The sequence below is a fragment of the Diadema setosum genome, chromosome 7 (genome assembly GCF_964275005.1).
Source record: "Diadema setosum chromosome 7, eeDiaSeto1, whole genome shotgun sequence".
Classification (NCBI taxonomy): Eukaryota; Metazoa; Echinodermata; class Echinoidea; order Diadematoida; family Diadematidae; genus Diadema; species Diadema setosum.
The window spans coordinates 41895012-41918944 of NC_092691.1; the positions used below are offsets into that span (position 1 = coordinate 41895012).

The following is a 23933-nucleotide window of genomic DNA, read 5'->3' on the forward strand; positions in this document are numbered from 1 at the left end:
CTCAAAGAATTTCTTGAGAAGTCTATTGATGAAGGTATGGTATAGTGCACTGCCATACACTCCATTTCTACTTTCATGCATCCTGATCCTAGCTGATTAGAAAATTAATAGAGAGAACATAAAACATCACATATATCAATGATCGATATCACAAAGTGAAAATGTCATGGTATTTGTCAGGAGTTATGGTTACTTGTTGTGTATCTTGAATAGAAACCTGTTGAAATTTCACATTAGAATACAACAAGGCTCACTTATAAAGTCTCCACCCACAGCTACAATAAGTTTTGACCTCAGCTTACAGTATTCACAACAACCCTGCCAACCACGATACACAAGACATCCACACACACACTGCACACTTTGTCTTGGAGATATCCTGACCAACAAGAAACCACATGCTAATCATTTCACTGCATTGTACTTCATGATTTACTTGACTGCACTCATTTCCAAACCTATACCCAAGGAGTTCCTCAAGAGAGCCATCTTGGTTTATCAAGATGCATTTTCCTTATCCTACCTTGAGACCAGCTTCAAAGGGATCCAGAACACACTATCAAAACTCCTTCATTCGCCTGAACCAAGCCATGGTAGAAGACCAAATACACAGCACCCTGAAGGGGAGAGTTGTGTGCATCACAAAGCACGTATCCTATCTACTCCCTTTGTTAGACTGTTTAAACATTTCTCCTCTCTATTCTCTTCTTCAATGTGCAGGGCATTATCTCAAGATCCAGAAGCCTGCCAAATGTTTGCAAACAACTACCTGAGCAGTCAAATCCTCTTTCTCTCCTCTTTCTCTTCATATTACAGACTTCTTGAAGCTCAGAATGGCTGGAATTCCAGGCATCTAGTAGAAGAAGACACCATTTCATCTCATCTTAATATAAATGCAAAACCTATTCTCTTTTTTTATGTACTTTAAATAGACCATTTATGCAATGTATTACATTTTGTGAATATTTCTTTTACTACAGTCTATAGTAACGAACCACTTCATGCACCTGCTCCATTCAATTCAGTTCTGTAGGCAGGAATTTACATTTTCAGGTACCTACAATATGTAGCTGTTGCTGGGTAGGGTAAATCTCTTGCAAGCATTGTGGTTATTAAGGGCAACTTTTGTAAACAAAGTATTTGAAAGAATTTGAATACATTACCAAATGATCAATTCAGAAGAAATCAACAAATATGTTTAGAATGCACAGTCACATACTTTTTTCTATTATGATGAGTCAGTTATTATTTTTCAGCTCTTTCTCAATGCCAAATAGCAGGTGAACCAGTTTAGATTTCTTGTACAATTGGTTTCTGGCTGGAGTTTATAGGTACATTGTGTGATGACCAACACAATACCTAGTAGGCCAGTTGACTCTGCATCTATTCAAATCCATGGACACTCTTCTTCCTTTTTTCCCCCTAGTGACCTAGTGGAGTACCAAATATTTAGTTTACCTAGCTGTTCCATGTTAATGAATTTCAATACATAGAATGCAGTTTGAATACATTTGTTGTTGCTATGTAAGGCACGCCTCAGACAAACTTTCTGGTGGCTAGGAACAGGTTTGGTTATAAGGGTATAAAATAAGATTTAATAAGCTATGCACAAGATTTGAATATTTTGGTAAAGAAGTCTTTTGATAAACGATTGCAAGATTATTTCAAAATATGGGTATAGGCAGGGTTCAAGATTAGCAGTTGCTCGGTTGTCTGGGGCCCCTAAAAATTGATGTTGGGCCACTAAATTTCCATAAAGGCTATCTCTTGGTAGCCTGATTGGGCAGCTAAAATAAAAACTGAATGTTTACATTTCCTCTTATTTCGAGCAACTGTACTTCTTTTTTGGGCCACCAAATTCTAAATTCAAAGATTTTAGGAGCCCAAACAGGTCATAGGAGATAAAATACAGTAATGCCTCTTCCACCCTTCGGGCAGAGGCATAAAAATAGCGATAAATGAAAATACCGGCAATAGCCCTGGTATATATAGACATGAACAAAGATTTAAAAATGCAAGGATCAATCAATCTCTCCTTTATTGCTGCCCGGAAGGAGTTAAATTGTTTTACCAATTAATGCTCAAAAGATTGAATTGGAGGCAAAAATTCACTAGGAATTTAAAAGCAGACTTCAGTTCTAAAGAATTGATATCCTGGACTTTGAACTTGGTCACTCCCCCAATCACTCTCCAAAGTGACATCAGATCATAAGAGTATGGAATGTGAAGTCATTATGTGATGCCACAGTAATGTTGATTTTTCAATGCTTGGACTGCATGGGAAAAAGACAAGTAAAAGTAAGAGAAATTCTAAGGGCTATAAATGAATGAAAGTCTGCCACACTTTGCACACCTAAGAATGTGATCTCCAATGTTTACAAAGTCCAAAACTTGTAGAAGAGCATGTCATCTCGAACCTGCTATGCGACTCATCTTTCTTCCTCCAATCTCAAAAACAATAGGTGATCATTATCTTGGAATGCTACAAGGTTAATTACATATCCTCACTAATTGTTCTATGTCCTGTCTTTAAACAGTAATCCTGTGTGTTTACATTAGCTGACATTAAAGGTGTACACCAGTGTTAGGACAACAAATAAATTGCTTCCCTTCCTTTGTACCAGCTTTGACAACAGTCTGCATTCTTTTCTCTTGGCACTGCAAGTTGGTCACTTCCCATACAAATCCTCAAAAGTGGCTCAAGATTGTAACAGTAATCTATGCAAACCAAGATTTTGGTGCATGATTTTAGCAATGATTATTTCATGCATCTTTAGGGTGTATTTATGCTCAATTCTTTTTTATTTTTTCTTTTTCTTTTTACCATAATCAGGCTTTTCAGATATGTTTAGTTCAAAAGATGGTTGTGTCCCAACTCATTTCAATGTAAATGACATTTGAAAATGCTGATTTGAAACACACAAAAAGATGTGCATTATGATCTTGGATATGGACCCCAAATGCAGTTCCTGGGAAAGCACAAACACAATTGAATGAAATTGAATGCTCTCTAGGGGCTCCGACATACTAACGTTAGTATTCCAGCGAAAACAAATTAGGGAATCTACAACTTCGAGACGATACGATATTATGGGAAAATGAACGCAGTGTAAAAATCAGAGTATATAGTACGATATGATAGGCTGTTGGGCACGCAAACAAAGGATTATAGACGATGAATGCACGCAATTCACATGTACCACCTCATGTATTTAGGGAGTTGGTACAAGGCGTGATGTGTGCGAAACTACGGTCGCTGTGTACATAAGTGTCGGAGTGAGGGTTGAACCAGGGAGGTGAGGTCACCTCCCTGGTTGAAAAGATTTGAAAAGCGCGGGCGAAAGCTCCCATTAATTCTAGTCTTCTGGTACACAGCGAATTTCACTACCCGGTGTGTTTCTACTGAGAATCGTCCCTCGCATCACCACGCATCAACCACCTCAAAAGGTAGACGACGGAGCACCTTGCATCACCGCGCATCGGCCACTACCCTATCTGTTTCTACTGAGGAAAAATTCGAGGTGTCACCACGCATCACTACGTATCACCATGAATCACCTCGCATCGCCTGGCATCATCTCGAATTTTCATCGCTCAGTAGAAACACGCTCAAATTCCTCCCTTTGACATTTTGTTCAGGATCAGCTTGATAACACACCAAACAATCCATCCATCACTACATCCATTGTGTAATGAATTCAAATGTTGGCAAGCTTAACTTGAAATCAGTGAACAAATATGTCCCCCACTTTGGAGAGCTGACAAAAATCAATATTTGACTATCATACCACTACAAAGCCATTCTTTGCCTTAAATCTTCACACAGATTTTGACTTGCACAGATGCACTTGACATGTCAAGAAGAAGAGAGTACACTATTATATACACCTACATGTACATCATTTTCTTATATAGGGTTGCGTTGTGTAGTAAACACAAGCACATATTTCACACATAATGTTGTATTATAGCACAAGAATATATTTGCCAGCTCTGAATAAGTCAAAAAATGATTTTTTTTTTTTTTTTTTTTTTTTAGGGGGGTGGTTTTATAATTCCAGTAGAAATTCAGATGATTTCTCCTGTTGACTTGCTTAGTATGTAGGGCAATGCTGCTTGGCTTTGAAAAGCTGTACAGGTTTCGGACAGGTGGAAGAAAACATTACTGAATTAATACTAAGAAAAAATGTTCAGTTGATTTACATCTGAAATTTATCCTTATCTTTAAAACTATCTGACTAAATTCTGTAAGAGAGGGGAGGACCTGTGAAGTTATTGACTATCGAGCAGGTTTACACTGCAGTCACTTACATAATATTCTTTTCTAGTGTAAAGGGAAGGCAGCAAGTAAGATTGAATCTTTGCCTAAATTGGAAACATTTGTATAAATAGATATATGGAAAACTGTCTGCTAGCTGTAAGTAAGCATAAGTATACTCTGCCTCTCTCAAAAAGATGTAAGTAAAGAGTACTAAGATGACTTTTTTTCCCTCTAGAGATAAGGGAACATAAGTGGAGGTAATTCTATTACCCCGACCCGCTGAGAGAAGGGGGATAAACATGCTCTTCTAGCAGGATGTTGTTCTGAAAGTCTACACCCCAGACTGGCCATAATCGCCAGCCTGCAAGCAGCTTTCATTCTCAGCCCGTCTTCCTGCCCAGCATGAAACATCAACTACACAGCAGCCATCTTTTTTTCCTCTTTCCTTTCATGAATTCACTCCTCTCTGATAGCTGAACATTTTATCTCAAGTCACTCAGTCTCTCCAAGAATATGATTTTAACAAGCATTCAAAAATCTGCTACTGCCTTTGCTAGCACAGTAAGTTCATGTTGTCCAAGTTTCTCGCCTGCAGCAACAACCTGTGTAAAGGACTACCTGTTACCATTTACCATAAAACTCTCAGAGAAAATGTGTAAGTTGAGTTAGATTTCATCATTTGTATCCATACATGCGTCAATAAATGTCAACATTACCTATTCTGAAGGATGATGATTTTTTTTTTCATTGTTTCTTGTTTTATTTAGAGGCAAACTTTTGTTCGTCTGGGTATGAAAAAGAAGAGTTTAGTATTCAACAATAAGTGTATTACTTCTTGCATATTCACTGAAATTCATAAAAAGAAATATCCACAGAATAACTGCTTTTTGTCAATACCAACATATCAATTGAGTTCTGCCATTGGACAGTGAAAAAAAAGGTAAAATTAAGTATCAGCCATGAGCGTGAGATGAATTTTTTTTTTTTTTTTTTTTTTTTAATTCAGGATCACTCAAAATACCTTGCTAATAGACCGGTTTACTAATGATATGCATAATGACGTCAACCCCACGCGACCCTAGTGATTGTAACTAGGTCGGGCAAGCGAAATAAGCGCGGACGCGCGCGCCACACTGTTTTTGCATTCACGCGTGTATTGTCTACGATCATTACTCGCTGCGGATTATCGACAACTTTTGTTTGCTATAATCTTGCTTTGAGATGGCGTCAGCTTCAAGTTCTAGCCAAAGTTCGAGCAAGCCATGGAAGAATTGGACAGTTAAGGAATTAACTGAGTATTTGAGGGATATAGGTGTGAGCACAAGCGGCTACAACAAGGAGAAACTCATCAAACTAGTGCAACTGCCGTAGCCGATTTGGATTTGCCCATCGATCCCGACCTCTCCCGGGCGGACACCGGCCGGTCACTGCAGGAGAAGCTCGCTCTGGTAGGCTGCTCGTTCTCCGATCCTAACAAGCTCGCTGGGTTTACATCCAACTTTGACAGATTTTGGACTCTTTGACGTGTTCAACTACCTGATCATCAATCGGACTGACTATGACTGTAAAAGCTAAAGGGATATCAGTCATTTGACGACTACCGTCTTTTCGCGGATGGGAGTGTTTCAAGCCTGAAGTTCAACGAGGTTTCGGACACGAGCCCTTTTCGTGTTTTCCTTAGTGAGGTTAGGCCGACCGGACATACCTCAACAAACCAACGTACCAAACCTGGGTCGTGATGAATAAGTCAACGGGGGAAATAAATGTTGCCTACTGCGAATGTCAGGGAGGTTAGGTCTATCATTGTTTTTGTTTTTAATTTTAGGTCTAGGCCTACGTCTAGATCTACTCTAGATCTAGTCTATATAGGGCTAGGCCCCTAGGCCCTAACTGTTATTGTTAATAGAAAAATAGGTCAAAATCGCCATTCTATTTCATGAAGTTTAATCAGTCTGAGTCTAACTTATAAAAAAAATCCTTGGAAACATATCGATTATGAGAGATTCGTTGTCTAGTTTAGATTTCACAATCAATCATAATGCTTAGAATCATTGAAGTTTGAAGTGATGCGGTCAATACTGTTGTATGTTCCGTAACAGCAGTGTTTTCCACCCATTTTCAGAACTACTGAAGACAAAATCGAAGCCAAAATTCAATAAAATCGAAACTATAGTCCAAATTGCGTTTGATCACAGCAGAATTTTCCCTCATCTAAGGTTGGGAATTGATTTAGAGCCACACGAAATGCCACGAGGTAAAGTCGAAATTGATGCATCTTACACATGTACACAACATACACGTAAGTCTACATGTGGGGATGTATTGGGGACGGCTGCAGCAGCCGACGTTGCAGGCTCGCATCCTTTGTTTGCCCGAGGTTGCGGCCGTGTGCAAAATTAAAGATCTGTGCATACATTAGTAAACCGGTCTATTGGGGTTATAAAGCCTCCTAAAACAAGCCAGATGACATAGCATGGAAAGACACATGGCACAGAGTATTCTACACTCTTCTTCTCTCAATCTTCTACAATCATGTAATAGAAGTCATCACAGGAAATTCTTTTTGTATAATTGACACATCTGAAATGTAACAGACTAAAAATAGACACAGCTTTCAAGTTCTGTATAGTTGGCCAAATTGGTGCTAAAATAACATGCTGGATTTAGTAAACGAAAGTGCCAAAATGAAGAGAGAAACTCACACAGATTATAAAGGAAGAAGGAAATAGTGAGTACAAACTGGGGTCCATCCAGTATTAAAGTTGTGTGAATGAATTGTTGTACATATGAACAGAAAACTCTCTGGTCATCTGTGGCATTCTGGGTGAGCTGGTCAGAACCTACAAACAAAGTCCAACAAATTCCCTTTAAATTCTGTACATCATAAGTTACAACATGCTTGAACAAATCTGTCCCATTAAAATGGCAAAATTCTTGATGATTGTGGTTTGCATGAAACTTCAAGAGAAGGTGGAATGCAAAATGGAACTTACAATAAAAATGCAAGAAACACATCACTGTGGTCACATATTATCCACGTATGAGAAAGAGTCTGACCTTAATGAAATTTCTGGATCAACATTTTGACAATTAAAAAAAGCCTGACATTTTACTTGTTGTATGAGCATATTATCATGCTACTCAAACATACCATATCTATTCAAGAATTTCATTTAAGATTTTCATCATATCTTAGCACATCTGCTTTTAATTTTGAATGACCAATACAAATAATTGATTATATGATGCATCACGCGTAACCCGGGGTACCGTAGTACCCGGGTTACCACGTTGTGTAGCGCCACCTCACGTCCACTCGGGGACAGCCAGAGAAAAATGCATGCACTGTGAGTGCATGTACATAGTCATTCCATGGAGCTACTAACGCTCCATGGTCATTCCCATGCCACTGCATGTTATACTATGCGTGCATGGCACGCTGTGCTATCACTAGCGTGTGCTTCAGTGCAGTGCAGCTCAGTGGCTAGCGTGTGCTAGCTCCAGCACCAAAATAATTTCCTCTTTTTGGCACCCAGGGTAAAACCTTTTTAAAAAAATAAATAATTCAACAAAATGGCTGATTTTTATTTGGTACCCCGGAATACCATTTACATGTATGTCATCATATAGAATTTGCATGTAGGTCTGAATCAAACCAATTTCTTGTGAACGCAATGTCATTACAACAATTATATAATTGGCTTGATAGATTAAGAACAAACACTTGAGATCAATGATTAACTGATGTTGTGCAGAAGACAGCAAGTGAAAGTAACATTAGGAGCTTGGCATGCATCTATAAACAGCACATTTAAAGCACCACTAAGTCCTGATTCAGCATAATGAGGGGCTTTGCAAACATTGTTAGTGGGAAACCAGGAACATTAGCATCCAGGTCTATTTTTTCCTTGAACCAACTCCTTTTCTCACAAATGACAGCAAACTTCACGTGTGGTAAGCCACGTGTGGTATACCACACGCCAGACAGTGTCATGAGTTGCTGCTTAATCTTGACAATGCTTCGCTTCTTTTATTCCTCCTTCTCCCACATAGATTCCTAATTAGCACAATCATAATCCTAATTCGTCATGCGCACATTCTTGGCGCCTTTTTGGAGAAAAAAAAGGAGAGAGAAATAAGGAAGAAAGCAGGAATTATTTCCAAATCTCTCGCAAGTAGATGATCTAAAAATAGCAGGGTGGCCTGTCTTGTGTCTATGATACAACACCATGCCTCATGAAACTGTGCTGCAAAAAAAAAAAAAAAAAATGAAACACAAGAGCAAAATCAAATGTTTCTGAAGCTGTGACCTACACGATAAAAATACTTACAGTGCAAAGAAATAACATCAAAACTAGCACTGCATTGTGATGAGTTTGTCATTTCTACATTACACTATTTCACAAGTAAAATGTTTGAATTCTTGATAGAAAAGTAAAATATCAACTTAAACATTATGAAATACAAATTTTTATATTTACAGAACAAAAGATTTTTTTTCCGCATTGATTTGTCTGTTTGCAAAATAACTCAAAAAGTTGAGAACGGATTTGAATGAACTTGCATGAAAAGTCGATAATTACACAAGGAAGAGATGATTACATTTTGGTAGTGACCCACAGATTTTTAATAATTTTTGAAACATTTTTTATCCTTTGGCATATCTACCATAAGGTCAATGAACTTGGGAGTTCAAGCTGCACATACTGGAGGTTTATGCGCACTAAAGTGCGTGCTCTGCCAGGGCAAGGCACCACAGCTAGGAGCTGATGATATAAACAAAAGGCTTCTATATTGGGAAAAAGCATGCCAGCATGGGTGGAAATGAGCTGCTGGCTTGGCAGAGGTCTGCAATCTTTAGGGCCTTAGCCCTACCGTTGGTACGGGACTATCCTTAGCCCACTTTCTGTTTACACTCGTTTTTGCCAAAGTGGGCTAGCCCCACCGATAGTACGGTACTATCTGGCCCTGCAAAATAGCAGGGGTTAGCACTGCAATTGCGGTGCTAGCACCGCAATTGCCGTGCCAAGCAAGTGAGTGTAAACAGAACGAAAAAATAATCCTGGGCTAAGCGACGGAGACGAAGTCCGACCCTCACTGACCAATCAGAACGAGGTAATCAAGTGCTGCCGGTGCGTGTACAGTACACAGCGTAATTATGAATATTCATGTGGTTTGGAAAGTCCGGGGCTAAGAAATACGAGTGTAAAAAGGTCAGTTTTCTCCTTAGCCCCGGACAAGAGATAGTACGGGACTAATTGGCGAGTGTAAAAAGCTGAAAAATTGGTACGGGACTAACGATAGTCCTGGGTCAGAGAAAGTCCGGGGTTAAGAAACACAAGTGTAAAAAGCCCTTTTGAGTGCTTTTCTAGTTATAAAACCAGCAAAAGGCCAATATAACAGCAAAATAAAATTCATAGTGTAGGCATGCTTGAATAGGTCACACAACAGAGAAGCATCTGGCCAAGACACAAGCTGTTTGTAAGCCATATTGGCAACAAGAGGTTAAAACATTCTGTAAAACGAGGAATGTTCGCGTCCATTTTAATTTCACGAATTTCGCGAGTGGCAACATTCGTGAAATTAAAATTTCATGCTGTGAGGAAGGCCATCAGCTCAAATTCGCGAAATTTTCATGCCGCGAATATATCATGTTTTACAGTAATATGCATGCTTCTTTACAATGACAATGGACAGTATCAAAATCTATCCTTTAGGTATTCCATCTGTCACAAATAGCTGTTTTTCCTTCTGATCATTTCATGAAAATTGGGGAATTTTTCAGCAGGTCTTATTCTTATCACTCTCACTGTTCAACCTATGCATAACTCTGAACTAAGATTTGTCATGTGCTCGTCAATTACACAGTGCCGCTGAAAACTTGGTGGAAATCAAAAGAGAAGGGATGTAAGAGCATTCCCTGTCTATACACACTCTCATGTGACTTTCTTGCATACCACCCACGTACATGTTCATGTTGTCATCAAGATGTTGACTCATGGTAAGTTTTCACATGGGCCTCAAATGTTTCTGCAATGTATACTCACAAGGAACACAGCACATTTTACACATTAGGTGATGAAGGGGCCCTAAAGACGTCCATTAATCATTCCGCAGTTGAGAGCAAATTAGTGATCATGTACCCTGTCTCTTAATTGCATCTAAAGGCTAATTACAGGGACTTAATTTCTCAAATCTCCTGTCATCATACGCCCTCTAGAGGCCTGGTGTTTCTGTTGTCTTAGTTGTGCAACTATACAGCGTGTTACCTCTTTCATACTATAAATAGCAGGAGAAGATGAGTGTAAGCTGTTTGAAATATGACACACTGATGGCAGAGAATCACACAGCTTGGATTCCAGTTTGCTCTAAAAATATCTAGATAACCCCCTCTGCATCTTTTTGCTAAATCCCAACTAAACTTGACATTGCCTGGTTTGTAATATTGTATACATCTTTGCAGTTTGTTTTCATTTGCTTTCAGTTTTTATCTACTTTTACATGTACTAATAACTTCAAATTTCAGAAATGTATCAAAGAAATCAAATGCAGTTTGATTAAACAATACTGAATTGTTGTGTGTATTACCTCCACAAAACCATTATAGGTACTTTTAAAGGGGTCCTTATCAGTTAATTGAGTTTTTATTTGCAACTTTGAAAAGGCTTTGTAATGTGAAACCTTTAATTTCTTTCAAAATGATTTCTCAGTTTGTATTGCTATCTATAGCTGCTCCAAACTCTACTCTTGCCAAAACAAGGTTATGCATACATATATGGCATATGATATGGAGTGACGACTGTACTAATTGTACATGGAGCACAATTGTTCCATAAACCACACAGGTAACCTGTTTGAGACTCTGTGAAGCAGAGCTTGAGGTGTAATACAGTAGTGGGAGGGTAGGAGGGGAAAGCGCTAAGTCTGACCCCACTGAAACAGATTGGGTCATGCGGAAAGAATCCTATGAACATGAGTCACAACTTTCCAGACGTACGCCACTACAACAAGATTACACTACACTCTCCCTCGCTCTACAGTAGCACTAAAACATAAAATTACATAAAATGAACATAAAATGAATCACCCATTGTCTATATACACTAACTTTTTTCACAGACACGTGATGAGAGAAAGTTTATAAATAGACCTACCACTTACATCTCAAGATAATGAAATACAATATGACTTTATTACCAAATTAATGCAATGTCTTGAAATCATCTCAATATTGAAACGAGTAACTATTACTAGAATTTACCATTTCAAAATGAGACAAATTGGTTAATAATCATGTAATACATTATTTATGATCCGGTTGTTGTGAGTTCAAGTCTTCTTTCATGGAGGTTTATTGATATCATAGACAAGAGTCATGTTCACCTTACAATGATATCATCAAATTTATTAAATCAATTATTGATTTCTAACATTACTCTTTCTCATCTTCACAGGTTTTCTGAATTAAAAAGGGGAAGCACCTTGTGATTCAGAGAACATAGTCATTTCTTTGAATCTAGTGTATGCTGTACGTGTTACCAAAGTTACTCAGTATATGATGTTGAGTAGATAATCATTACTGGTGAAATGTCTTGCATGTTAATGAGCACAGCATTTGACAAACTCAGTGGAGAGAGAAGAAAAGAAGAAGGGGGCAAGGGATCCTCACTCTCTAACCACTAGGGGCAACACTGGGGGCCCCCCTGCGGACGATGCGGTCCCCTGAGAGAACGCTGGGTGACGCACCTCTTCTTTTTTTCTGTGTGCAGCTAGAATGTGAATCACCTGTCAAGTGGCTGGGGTGGTAGTCTGGTAGACGGCCAGCCGGCAGTGAGCTCATCTCCCTTGCCCTATTCTTCTCAGATGATACACATCACACGAAAGCCTAGCGTCTGATCTGTGAACCCCTACCCCACCCTGGTGTAGGAGGGAGGAGGGGCAGAGACACTAGGGTGAATGAGAGAGCAAGGCACGCTACTCTCCCTGCACTATGGACATGATGTCATCCCTTGCTTCCTATAAACCCAATCCCCATTACTCCTTCATTGATTCTCATCTATTACCGTTTCCTCTCCTAATAGATAACATCTGTAGCATCCAGACATAGATAACATTGCCTTGCATGGAAAGATCACTGAACATCTCTTTTTACACTCTTCTACTTTTAAACCAGCCTTTGCGCCAGTCTTTTTCTACAAACTCTCTACTAAAGTCTAAGTATTCATCACATCTTAGATTCAAAGCTCTCGAGTCAATCTCTTGTGAATAATAGAAGGGTTTCCCTTAACCTTATTCATAATAAATTGCATACACTGTAAAATTCTGCATAGAAGTATAGCCTTTAGTAGATACTGTAAAGGAAGATAATAAGTCAACTAAAAGCAATCATCATCTCAGTTGTCAGTGACTGGTCTCTAAAATGCAACTATTATGATCAATTTATCGTCATCACTGCAGCAAGAAAAAAAAATTCTCAAGTTATACTAATCATTATAGTGGCATCTCTGAAACTTCCATTGTTTATATCAAACATAACCCAGCAAAGACAGATAAAATGGGTGAGTTATAAAGGTGATTCACTGAATAAGGAGATACCACGACACTCAAAGCACTATTATTAATCTAAGGAAAATGGTGTATACTATACTTCAAAAGGCACATTTCAAGTACTATAAACAGTCTGACAATAGTGACATACTGTGTGTGTTGATACAGGGAAGTGACCTCCCTGGTTGATACCAAGATGGTATTGTGACTGCTGGTGAGCAGCTTTTTTTTGTGTATTAAACCTGAGAAATCTACCTTAGTCCCAATGACAAATATTAAGGAAGGATAAGGGAGTATATGATATCATATTGACCATATGATCTGATGACAGGAAATGTGGCCTCGGTGAGGCGGGGACAGTCATGCCTGCTTTGTGACCACAAGTACCCCAAACACATAACACCTGTCTACCCAATACTGAAGTCTTGGCCACAACACTGATATATCATTGGGTACCTGGGGCCTTACTTCTATTGTAAACTTGCACTCTTGATTAACAAATTGCCCGATATCGACGAAAATAAGCACTGAATTGATCAGTATTTTAATAGTAGCCATGACAAAAGAATCATGGGCACACATACTTGGGCAGGATTCGAACCTACGACCTCCTAATCTCCGGACAGGCGTCATCTCCACTAGACCTCCAAGCTTCAGCCCGACAGCCAGTGCTGGTTCTAATCCTTGTACAAGTTTGTAGTGGGTACTGCATAATTTATTATTCAAATTCATGAAATGACGATAGACGGAAGAATGTCATGAATTTGCACCATTTTGCTGGGATACTTTTGAGGTGTATCTGTTTTGTAAGTCATCTTGATAAGTTTGTATGTTTATAAAGAGATGAAACGGAGATGGACAGACTGAAAGACAGAGATACAAACACACAAACAGACGGACAGAGAGCATAGAAAGAGAGGGAGATGAAGAAAAATGGTGACCAGGATCTCACCTGTGAGCTGGGCTACCCTCATCGATTCCAGCCACAAAAATGCCAATATCTCCTTTCCTGGATCCTTTGCCTCCTGCAATCTGGATTCCAAGAGCTCCCTTGTCTTTCACAAGGTGGATCTTCACCACTTCTCGCTTCTGAGTATTCAAAAGGAAACAAAATAGGTTTCAATGGAGGGATGCATTATTGTTTTAGTCAAAATTGTTCGAGAAAAAATTCTTGCTACTGAATGAAAAGAATGAAATGTTTTCCAGCACAAAGGATAACAACAACAGACATTACAATATTACATGTACCCTTTGTATTAAAAACTGACATTGTCTCCGGCATTGGAGCAGGAGGTATACTTGGCTCATAGTTTCATTTCATTTCATTCCTTTATCTATGTACGGCAATGCTTCAGTCTGAGGATTGTTCTTCTGCAGGTCTGCACAGATAAAAATACAACATAAATGTAACAGAAATGTAAATAAAACTCATACATAGAATGACAAAGATAAAAAAATACAGACAAATACAATAATCAACACATAGATATTTAAACAAACATGACCAATCAAAGATATTCTGACAGGTACATCATCGTAGTTAAAAGCATACTCTGGGCAAGAAGAAACACTATCCCAAATGAGGCTAACAACTAGCCTTGATTACATATGATGCAATCAAAATTTCCTATTAAAAATCATTGATCATGCTGTGTCTTGTAGTTCATCGGTCATCATAATCATAATGAATAAATACATTGTTAAAATTCACAACATGGATTCGGTGGCTTTTAGACAATATTACACTCCCTTATTTCACTTCATCAATCCCTCAAGCCATTAAAATAGTGATTTTGCAGTACCAAAAACAATTTTAAGAAAATCCAGTCCTGAGTGGTGTCACACACACAACAATGTTTATGATTCTGGAAAACCCTGCGTACAACAGGAAAACAGATATATGGTAAGGAAGGAAGAAATGTTTGTGGTAACACCATGTGTACGTAGTCCTAGCAGGGACAGAAGAAGAGCTGAGACAGAGGTCCCTGTTGGCAGAAGAAGAGCCGAGACAGAGGTCCCTGCAAGGACTACCTGTATACACATGGCGATAACACTAACCTTTCTCCCCATTTACTTCACCATGCAAATCTTCATGTAACAGATTTATGGTAGTTGAAATGTGAAAAAAAAAATTGCTGATAAAATTGATATTATCCTTATCTGCACGTGAAACTAATTGTGACATAAGTACTATCATTGTGACATATTTTACAAACTGTACAACTATTGAGATATCCATTGTTTCTATTGACTACCTGTGTCACATGCCTCTCAAAAGTTTCCTTCTCTTGTCTTATACCCCTTTCAGGTAATCGCGGTTCAATTATCCGCATCCAAATAATGCGGATGAAGTAGTCAAAATCGCGTTCATATATCCCATGAAGTGCGCACTACTTTTACGAGCACCCGTTCATATAATGGTGCGAAGGACGGAGTTATTTGTCATGGTTACGGCGCACGCCTCTATAATGACGTAATGTTTCCGGTGAATATCCTCACGTGTATGCACACCTCTCGCGCGCTCAAGCTCAGCAATCAGCGGTTGTGCGGGAAATCGAGTGACCTTTGACCGAACTGTGGAATGTTAGTGCGGATAAGTCGTAAAACGCGTTCATGTATTCTCGATCTACTCCTCATGCTGCAATTATGCGCATAATAGCAGCATAAAAATAATGCGCACTTTTCTACTCCTCTCCCGTTCATGTAATCGAAATTTTACGACTTATGCTCCTATTATCCGCATCCACGATTACCTGAAAGGGGTATTACTAAACCTGGCATGTAGGATACATTGTACATGCCAATATCAGCCATACTCCAGCAATCCAAGCTATGTCTGCTGTTCTCCTATGTGTTACTATGGTAACAAGAACAACAAGATAAATTTGCCATTCCTGCAGTGTGAGTTCAGCCAAAGCAATTTCAGCGCAAATAAATTTAGCTGAACTTCCTTTCCCCCTCAGTCCAGAGAATGAGCGCCAAATGCGTTGTCTGGCAGGGGGCGAAGTATTGTTACAAAACCAACAAAAGATAGAAAATTGGCACAACAACTCGTTTTTAAAGAGGGATTTCTCTTAATTCCAACTTACATGAGTCAATCTGTGGGATTTTGGAGGACACCGGTGGCAACCACAAAACACATCCATGGAGGTGAAAGGGAGCATAGTGTTACCGTATCACTTTCAGGAGAACGAGTGAGCCTCCTCATTCCCCATCTCTCCCTCTTCCTCTCTCTCTCTCTCCTCCACTCATTCCTTCTGTTTGAAATGACATATCAATTAGTAGAAGATGAGACTTCTAGTCCCTAGCAAGGAATATCTCCCATTAATGTATTTCCAGCATGTATGATGAAAAATGCACACTACCAGACTGTCAATTCAGTGCGCACACTAGCTATTGCTATACCAGTCATCAATCTAGTGTCATCATACAGTTTACATGTACTATGCTAACATCAGCCCTTTCAATGAACCCTGCATTTTAAACAGAATTTGAGTATATGATTTCAGGCTTTGATATTTGATATTTTGCTATTTATTCATTTCTGCAATTTCATGACAAACGTATTAAGACACAAATACATTTTTCTACAATCAAGTAATGCCTATATAATTCATATTTATGTGTGTGTGGGTGTGGGTGTGTGTGTGTGTGTGTAATATATTCAATTCTACAATCATATTCATCAATTCTGTATAAAAGGAAGTGTTCAAGAAAGGTTGGACACAAAGCAGCCATACTTCAATGTCAAACATGCCATCCTACCTTTGAGTTTGTGTGGGATCATGTATTTTATCTATAGCATCTCAAAATTTAAGGTAATGATAAACAAACATGGAAGAACTCAAGGCAGAGATATTTCCATAATGTGTCTGCAGAAAACTGAAGTGAACAGTCTATTTTTCTCTCTCAATCTACCCATTCTCCCCCTCACTATACTGATTGAATACATCATGACCCCTCTCTCTCCCTCTATTTTCTGGTTCTATTCATTCAGGGGCCAGGATAATCATAACCATTCTCTTATAGCAACAATATGCACTTCTGACCTAAAAGTGTCAAGGTTTATTAGAGGCGACAAATCTTGTAGCTGTGAGTAATCACTTGATTAGGATCATCAGAGGATCAAGTCTATCTGCTTTATGATACTTTCTATATTGATCTCTTGGCCCAACAAAGGAGGTACAGACTGAATACAGACAAAATGGTTTGGAAGGTTAGGCAGACACCTGTGTGCATCAAGCCTGAACGTAGACGGTCATTTAGGGCTCAGCATGGAGGTGGTCACCCAACAGCTCTGTAGATGGTCAGTCTGAGAAATCTTCACAGATTTGAGGCTTGAAGTCAGGAGGATCTTCAGCAAACTGAAATAAAGCACTTAGCTTGTATTCTTGTCTAATCTGAGAAATTACCTTGAGCAAAAAGAGAGTCATTTACGTGTGAACTGATTACACAACATTGAGCTTGCTCTTAGATTGATCGGTCTTTACCCAATAACTATACCAACAGGCCAGTTGCTAAACAGCGTGTTTGTTTGTTTGTTTGTTTGTTTGTTTGTTTATTTGTTTTTGTTTTTTTGCCATGTTTTCATATTGTTATGCTCCATATATGAAATTAAAACTATTGGTAAAATGAAGAACAAATGCAGAAATTGCATGTTAGGTTTGGTCATTTGTAGTTGGTTCCATAGCAAATCACACCTGCTAATGCTATATTGCAGTTGTTGTTGTGAAGTGTTTCAGAGAGATTAAGATGGCATCTACATTGTAGTGTTGATATCATCTCCTACATGTTCATGACAAGACACACAAATTAATGCTGACAAATTACATGAAGGCTCTATTTGTCACAAACAATCTGTAGCTACATGATACAACAATGTAAGTCGATCTGCAGACTACGGAAAAGGCTAAAAATAAATCACTTCCCTCTATCCCAGCTAAGCAAGTCATCTAAACTGACCTAAAGCAAGAATAGAAGCTCCAAGAAATAAACTGTGGCCAAATCCTGGACAGTCTTCCCACTGGAGGCTGTGATAAATATACTTCACATATATATGGTAACTGATCTCTGCTCGCTGGCTTTGTTTGAGGTTTCATGAGATGGATTAAAGCTGGCAAAAATGACTTTTCATGCTCCATTGAAACCAGAATAAAGTACTTCACTCCCTACTACATACTCTATCTACAGCCATCTTTGCTCCAGACAGCCTCCAAGCTGGGCCTGCCAAAAGATAACCATTTCTCTGAATTGTCTACAAAATATTAACCTCACTTGGCATATGTCAACATATGCTGAGTTTCTCAATGAAGGTTAACTAGCATAAGATACAGAATTTTAATACACAAGTTAATAGTACAAGGTACATTGTAGGACATAACTTGCTCCCATGATAATACTTGGCAAATGTCTTGTGCTACAATTAAAGTGTGTAAATCTCATTATATTCCCTTTGTCTTGGAAGTCCAGCAACTCTGTCTTCACTAATTTACATGTTTGTAATAATCTATGATGGTTTGTGCAGATAGGCTAGTTTCTTTGATTAAATTTTCCCAGCAATGACTTTGGTTGCTCATAGCAAGTAGACATATTATTGGTTTCCAGCACTTACACAATTAACAAACTCTGCATGATCTGTGTGTAATAGGATAACTTTGGTATGGATAATATTTCTACTTAAAAACTTCTCATTGATTTTATCCCTTTTCCCTGTTTGTTTCCCCCTTTCTTGGAATATAGGTGTACACAAAGAAATTTCTCGCAAAGCCTGTACTTGTCTTTGCACTGTTCATCACTAACAACCATACCATAATTGGTGTAATATAAGAAAATTGGGCCCCAGTGGTTTCAGGTTGTATGAGTCTAGCCCACACAGTGTGTATCACAACCTATGGTGTGAATCAAAATTCATTACCTTACCCGTGCTGTCAAACTCATCTCAGTGAAGGATGAAGAGTATACCAGTTGGCTTCTTTCGGCTCCATATGACTTCATTTCAGTAATCATATCAACAAACTCTTCAGTGTATATATCACAATACAGCACACAGCAGCTACATATCACCTTTCCAGAGCCGCCACAAAGCAGCACATGTTTGATTAAAATGTAGTTAGGATTTGACATTTCCAAGCTCAGTTGATGTATAAAGAGCACATTTTCAATTTACAACACATGGTACGTTCCTGCAAAGATTACAAGACATTACAAAATGAAATGAAATGAATTACAAATATGTTACAGTGAAAATTCTTGACACCATTTAGCTAGATTTTTTAAAGCCAGATTTCAATGTGAGATACCACATAAATTTACGTTTCAGAATTGATATTCAAATGGGTTTAGGCAACATAATCAAAACAAGGAAAAGTAGAAATTACGCGGTGCGTAATATATGTCCCCGCCGGAAGTAGCATTTAGTAGCAAAATGTACAATATAGGTAAAAAGATCAAGGTCAAAGGTCAAAGAAGTCAAAGGTCAAAATTCTATGTAGAAGTTTTGAAGCCCTCACCTAGTGCCATCACATAAAGCAAACAGAATCGAAATCGGGTTAGAAATGGCGAAGGAGTAGCATTTTGTAGCCAATGTACAATATAGGTCAAAAATCAAGGTCAAAGGTCAAAGAAGTCAAAGGTCAAAATTCTGCGTAGAAGTTTTGAAGCCCTCACCTAGTGCCATCACTTAAAGCAAACGGAATTGAAATCGGGTTACAAATGGCGAAGGAGTAGCATTTTGTAGCAAAATGTACAATATAGGTCAAAAATCAAGGTCAAAGGTCAAAGAAGTCAAAGGTCAAAATTCCGTGTAGAAGTTTTGAAGCCCTCACCTAGTGCCATCACATAAAGCAAACGGAATCGAAATCGGGTTAGAAATGGCGAAGGAGTAGCATTTTGTAGGTAATGTACAATATAGGTCAAAAATCAAGGTCAAAGGTCAAAGAAGTCAAAGGTCAAAATTCTGTGTAAAAGTTTTGAAGCCCTCACCTAGTGCCATCATATAAAGCAAACGGAATCAAAATCGGGTTAGAAATGGCGAAGGAGTAGCATTTTGAAGCAAAATGTACAATATAGGTCAAAGGTCAAGGTCAAAGGTCACAACTGAAATTCTGTATAGAAGTTTCAAAGCTCCCATGTAGTGCTATCATATAAAGCAAACAGAATCAAAATCGGGTTAGAAATGGCGAAGGAGTAGCATTTTGAACATTTTGATCACACACGGACGCACGGACGGACGCACGGACGGACGCACGGACGGACACACGGACACACACACGTACGGAGCCCGTTTCATAGTCCCCTGCTCGAACTCGTTCGGCGGGGACAATTAAACCCATTTACAGTATTTGAATCTATCTAGAGTATGAGGATTAAGTCACAGGGGTACACTATTGATGCTTGCTTCTTCCTCAAAGCATTTCCTGATTAGAAAAGATCAAATAACAACAGTCCTAAAATTCTATTGAACACAGTGTTCAATAGAATTTAATGGCTCTTGTTTTCTTTTCTAATCAATATCAGGCCATTCCATTGAAAAATAAACTTTCAATGAATATCTAATTGACCTTCATATGTTACTACACAAATTTCTGTTCAGTATTGCATACGTTCCAGCTATAAAAAATTTAAAAAAAAATAAAAAAAAAATAAATTATTTTGGTGAAAATTCTAATAGAATGACTATTTGAAGCAATTAGGGTAAAGTCATCTCTCATTAAAAGTGTTAAGATTATATTGTATGGGGGGTTGATATGCATTGGAAAGATGAAATTACCAGACATTCCTGAAAAGTAACTTTTTTACCATAGAAATACGCAGATGGCAAAATAGGATTTGGTATCATTCACACATTCCTAAGTGTTAATGTATGTTTAAAAAACCCTAATATTACGATTAAAATGAAATCTAAATGAAATAGAAAATTTATGGAGTTGTAATGACTCAGAAATAATGACTTTTAAGGAGCGGGGGTGGAGGTGGGGCAGGGATGCAGTTCTTGACTCATTAACAAAAGTAAATTGGTTTTGTAAAATTTTTGTCACTCAGCCATTCAAATCCCTGTCAGGCAAAAGCATCATCATCTCATTTAAAACATGTGATGCTGGATAAAAATATTTAAAACATTAAAATTATGTTACTTTCTTATCTTTTGTTAGTTTGTTTTTACACTTCTGTTTGATTTGACTCTTTTAAGGTCAACTGTAACATTGAGTAGTGTTTCCTTTAAACTCCCCTTTTGGAGTTGACTGAAACTAATGCACTGATTATATAATGCTTGTTACAATTGCTGATTAGATTTAAAATAACTCTGCAGATAAAAATGACACAAGAGTGACCCACATCTACTGACTAATGTAAATTCAGGCCATTTTTTTCTTTCAGGAACACAAATCTGTGACAGAGATTACAATCATCTATTTATTACCTCACCTACAGGGAAATGAGTAAAGCTGGGGCCTCCAGTCTAGTTGAGGGTTTACAGGCACATCTTATTCAATGATGTCAATGATTTAAACTAGGTTAATCATGATATCTCTTGACGTCAAAACAAATCATGACAACCAGGCTGATACCATCTTTCCAGCATGTTGCTTGTGACTAAAATTATTCATCGACATACACTAGCTGATATGAAAACAGGAATTATGACATATTTTTTTACCTCCCTTTTTTTCTTTTGGTCATGATTACGCCTCACGTACCCTGAACGTAGGAATAATTGCTTCATTTTTATATGCACAAGCATACATCGAGAAAAGATTTTATTTGGTAGGTCTTATGCAACTTATACCCCTTTCATAAACTCAATAATGCGGATAATATCCGCAACATTTGGTCGTAAAATCGGAGCGGGGATAGAATAATGCGCATTATTTCGACCCTTCTATTATCCGCATAATAGCAGCGTCGGGACCAGATTTTGAGTTTATGAACGCAAACCCATATAATGCGGATAATTGCCGGGGTGCGGTCAAACGTCACCTGTCTTTCCCGCAGGAGGGACGTGTGCAGTCACCATGACGATTATCCGCCTTTTTCAGGACGGGCGCTCGTAAAAATAATGCGGATTATTTTCAGAGTTTGTGAACGCATTTTTTATTGAATTGTCCGCATTATTCTTATGCGGATAATAGGAGGATGAGTTTATGAAAGGGGTATCAGGTGTGTTTATAAATCATACATTTATAAGTGATCTACGAAAGACAAAGCACTATAAACCACAGAGATAAATTAATGATAGAATGGCCATGAGTCATACTGCAAAGCTTCAGGACGGAAGGAAGATATAAACAAATATGTGGAGAAACCTGACACCAAGAAAAGATCTCTTTAGAATACTTTAAGGATAGATCAAATGCAATATCAACATACAAAGACATAAAGACAGCAATAGTCCCTTACACTGTAGTTATGACATTGAAAGCACTTGGTGACCAGGTGAAGACAAAGTACAGCCTGTAAGTATTCAGCCTGTAAATTGTCTTGGAAAGCCTCTATACATGTAATCACAAGATTATACTATATTTCCCTCTTAATAAGAAATGGCAGGAAACATGTCTGAAATGAAGACAAAAAAAATACACAATGAAACAAACTTATGAAGTGCCTAAAAAGATATTGTTTAACAACAAATATAAAATATATTCATGAATAATGTAGGCAACTCGCAAACTGACATTTCAATTCTAATTCTGTTTTACTCACACTATACTATAGTTCAAATGATTAGGGGACACACACTGCATCATCCTTTACTTACAATAAATTAGACACATTTTTTGAAATGCTAATCTATTGACAGATTATAAATAGACAGATAGGAATACATAGGAAATTCTATAATATTGACATTCATCAATATTCAAGAAACAGCATATTAAGGACCAGAAAGCTGGACATTTGAAATCAGCTTGTGAGCTTTTAAGATGGAAATAAAGCTCATTAAGCAGAATTTACAGTCACAAATATGCCACAATAATTACCTTTTTCTTGACTTCTGGCAGCATTTTGGACAATATTGAATCACTCCTAGCAAGAGTCACTGGGGTGGAGTTCTCATTTGTTCTTACAAGTTTGGAAGCAGGCACATCCTCTGCTAGCTCCCCCCTAGTGTCCAGATGAGGAGGGGGCGGAGCTCTCCTCTTGACAGAACCACTTTTGGATCGCCTGATTTCTCGGCTACCTTCCTTGAAGCCACGCTCCTCCTCCGTCAAGGAGGAGGCTGCAATCATGCTGACAGCCCCGTTACGGTTTGACACGGCAGCTGGGCTCGGCTTCCTCATGATGCCTGCCTCAGCTGTAGATGCTGCTGAGTCTGGCGTTACCATGGAAGTACTTGTAAGTAGAGGTGATGAAGATGATGATGGTGTTCCTACTGGAAAAGGTTGAACACCAAGATTCTTAGGTTTGCGAGGAGGAGGAGGGGCTTTCCTTTTTGTCTTCCTCAGGACACTAATGCACAGGGTGGATCTGGACCTCAAGGCGCCATCCAGGAGGGCTCTGTGAAGACAAGGAAGAAAACTTTATTCCATTTCTGCTCCAACACTGTTTCCTGATATCCACTGTAGCAATACGTAAATTAAGTATGAGCCTGTGATCCAAAAGTACACACTGAACAAATTAAACATGACACATACAATGTACACAGGAGATGTAATTGCAATACAGTAGCAAATTTTCCTGATTGAGAAAACATAGCACCATATTCTCCTTTAATTGAGATAGACAAAAGCACTGACAACCAACAAGCTTACACACCTTTGTGGTTCTAGGCATGTAGAATGGAAATCATTGCATCAACTACTGTAAAAGTGGATATTTTCGCACGACTAATTTTTCGCGCTTGGCCGGGTATGAAGGGTTTCACGTGTTTATAATTCCGCGGAATCAATACATCACGCACAGGAACATATGGCACGCAAAAATATTCGTGTGCTTTTATTTTCGCGATACTTTCTGGTTGCGCGAAATGCGCGAAAATGTCAACACCGCGAAAATTTCCGCCTTTACAGTAGCACCATCTTTCATACACGCAGCATTTGACACCATTTGCTATCAGACACTACCTATCACCAGAATACACACCATAAAAACTCTGTGCCAATCACTTTAGATCAGCACTGAGTAATCA

The 23933-nt window shown here is 38.4% G+C and overlaps 1 protein-coding gene across 1 annotated transcript in view; it reads right to left on the minus strand.

Moving 5' to 3' along the window:
- Positions 1-22825, minus strand: part of LOC140231338 (uncharacterized) — a 157559-nt gene extending 134734 nt beyond the window's left edge. The window contains exons 1-2 of the mRNA XM_072311494.1: positions 22786-22825; positions 13761-13897 (exon numbers count right to left, since the gene is read on the minus strand). Of these exons, the coding sequence (XP_072167595.1) occupies positions 13761-13897; positions 22786-22809 (161 nt within the window). The 5' untranslated portion in view covers positions 22810-22825. The remainder of the gene's footprint in view (positions 1-13760; positions 13898-22785) is intronic.
- Between the last annotated feature and the right edge of the window lie 1108 nt (positions 22826-23933).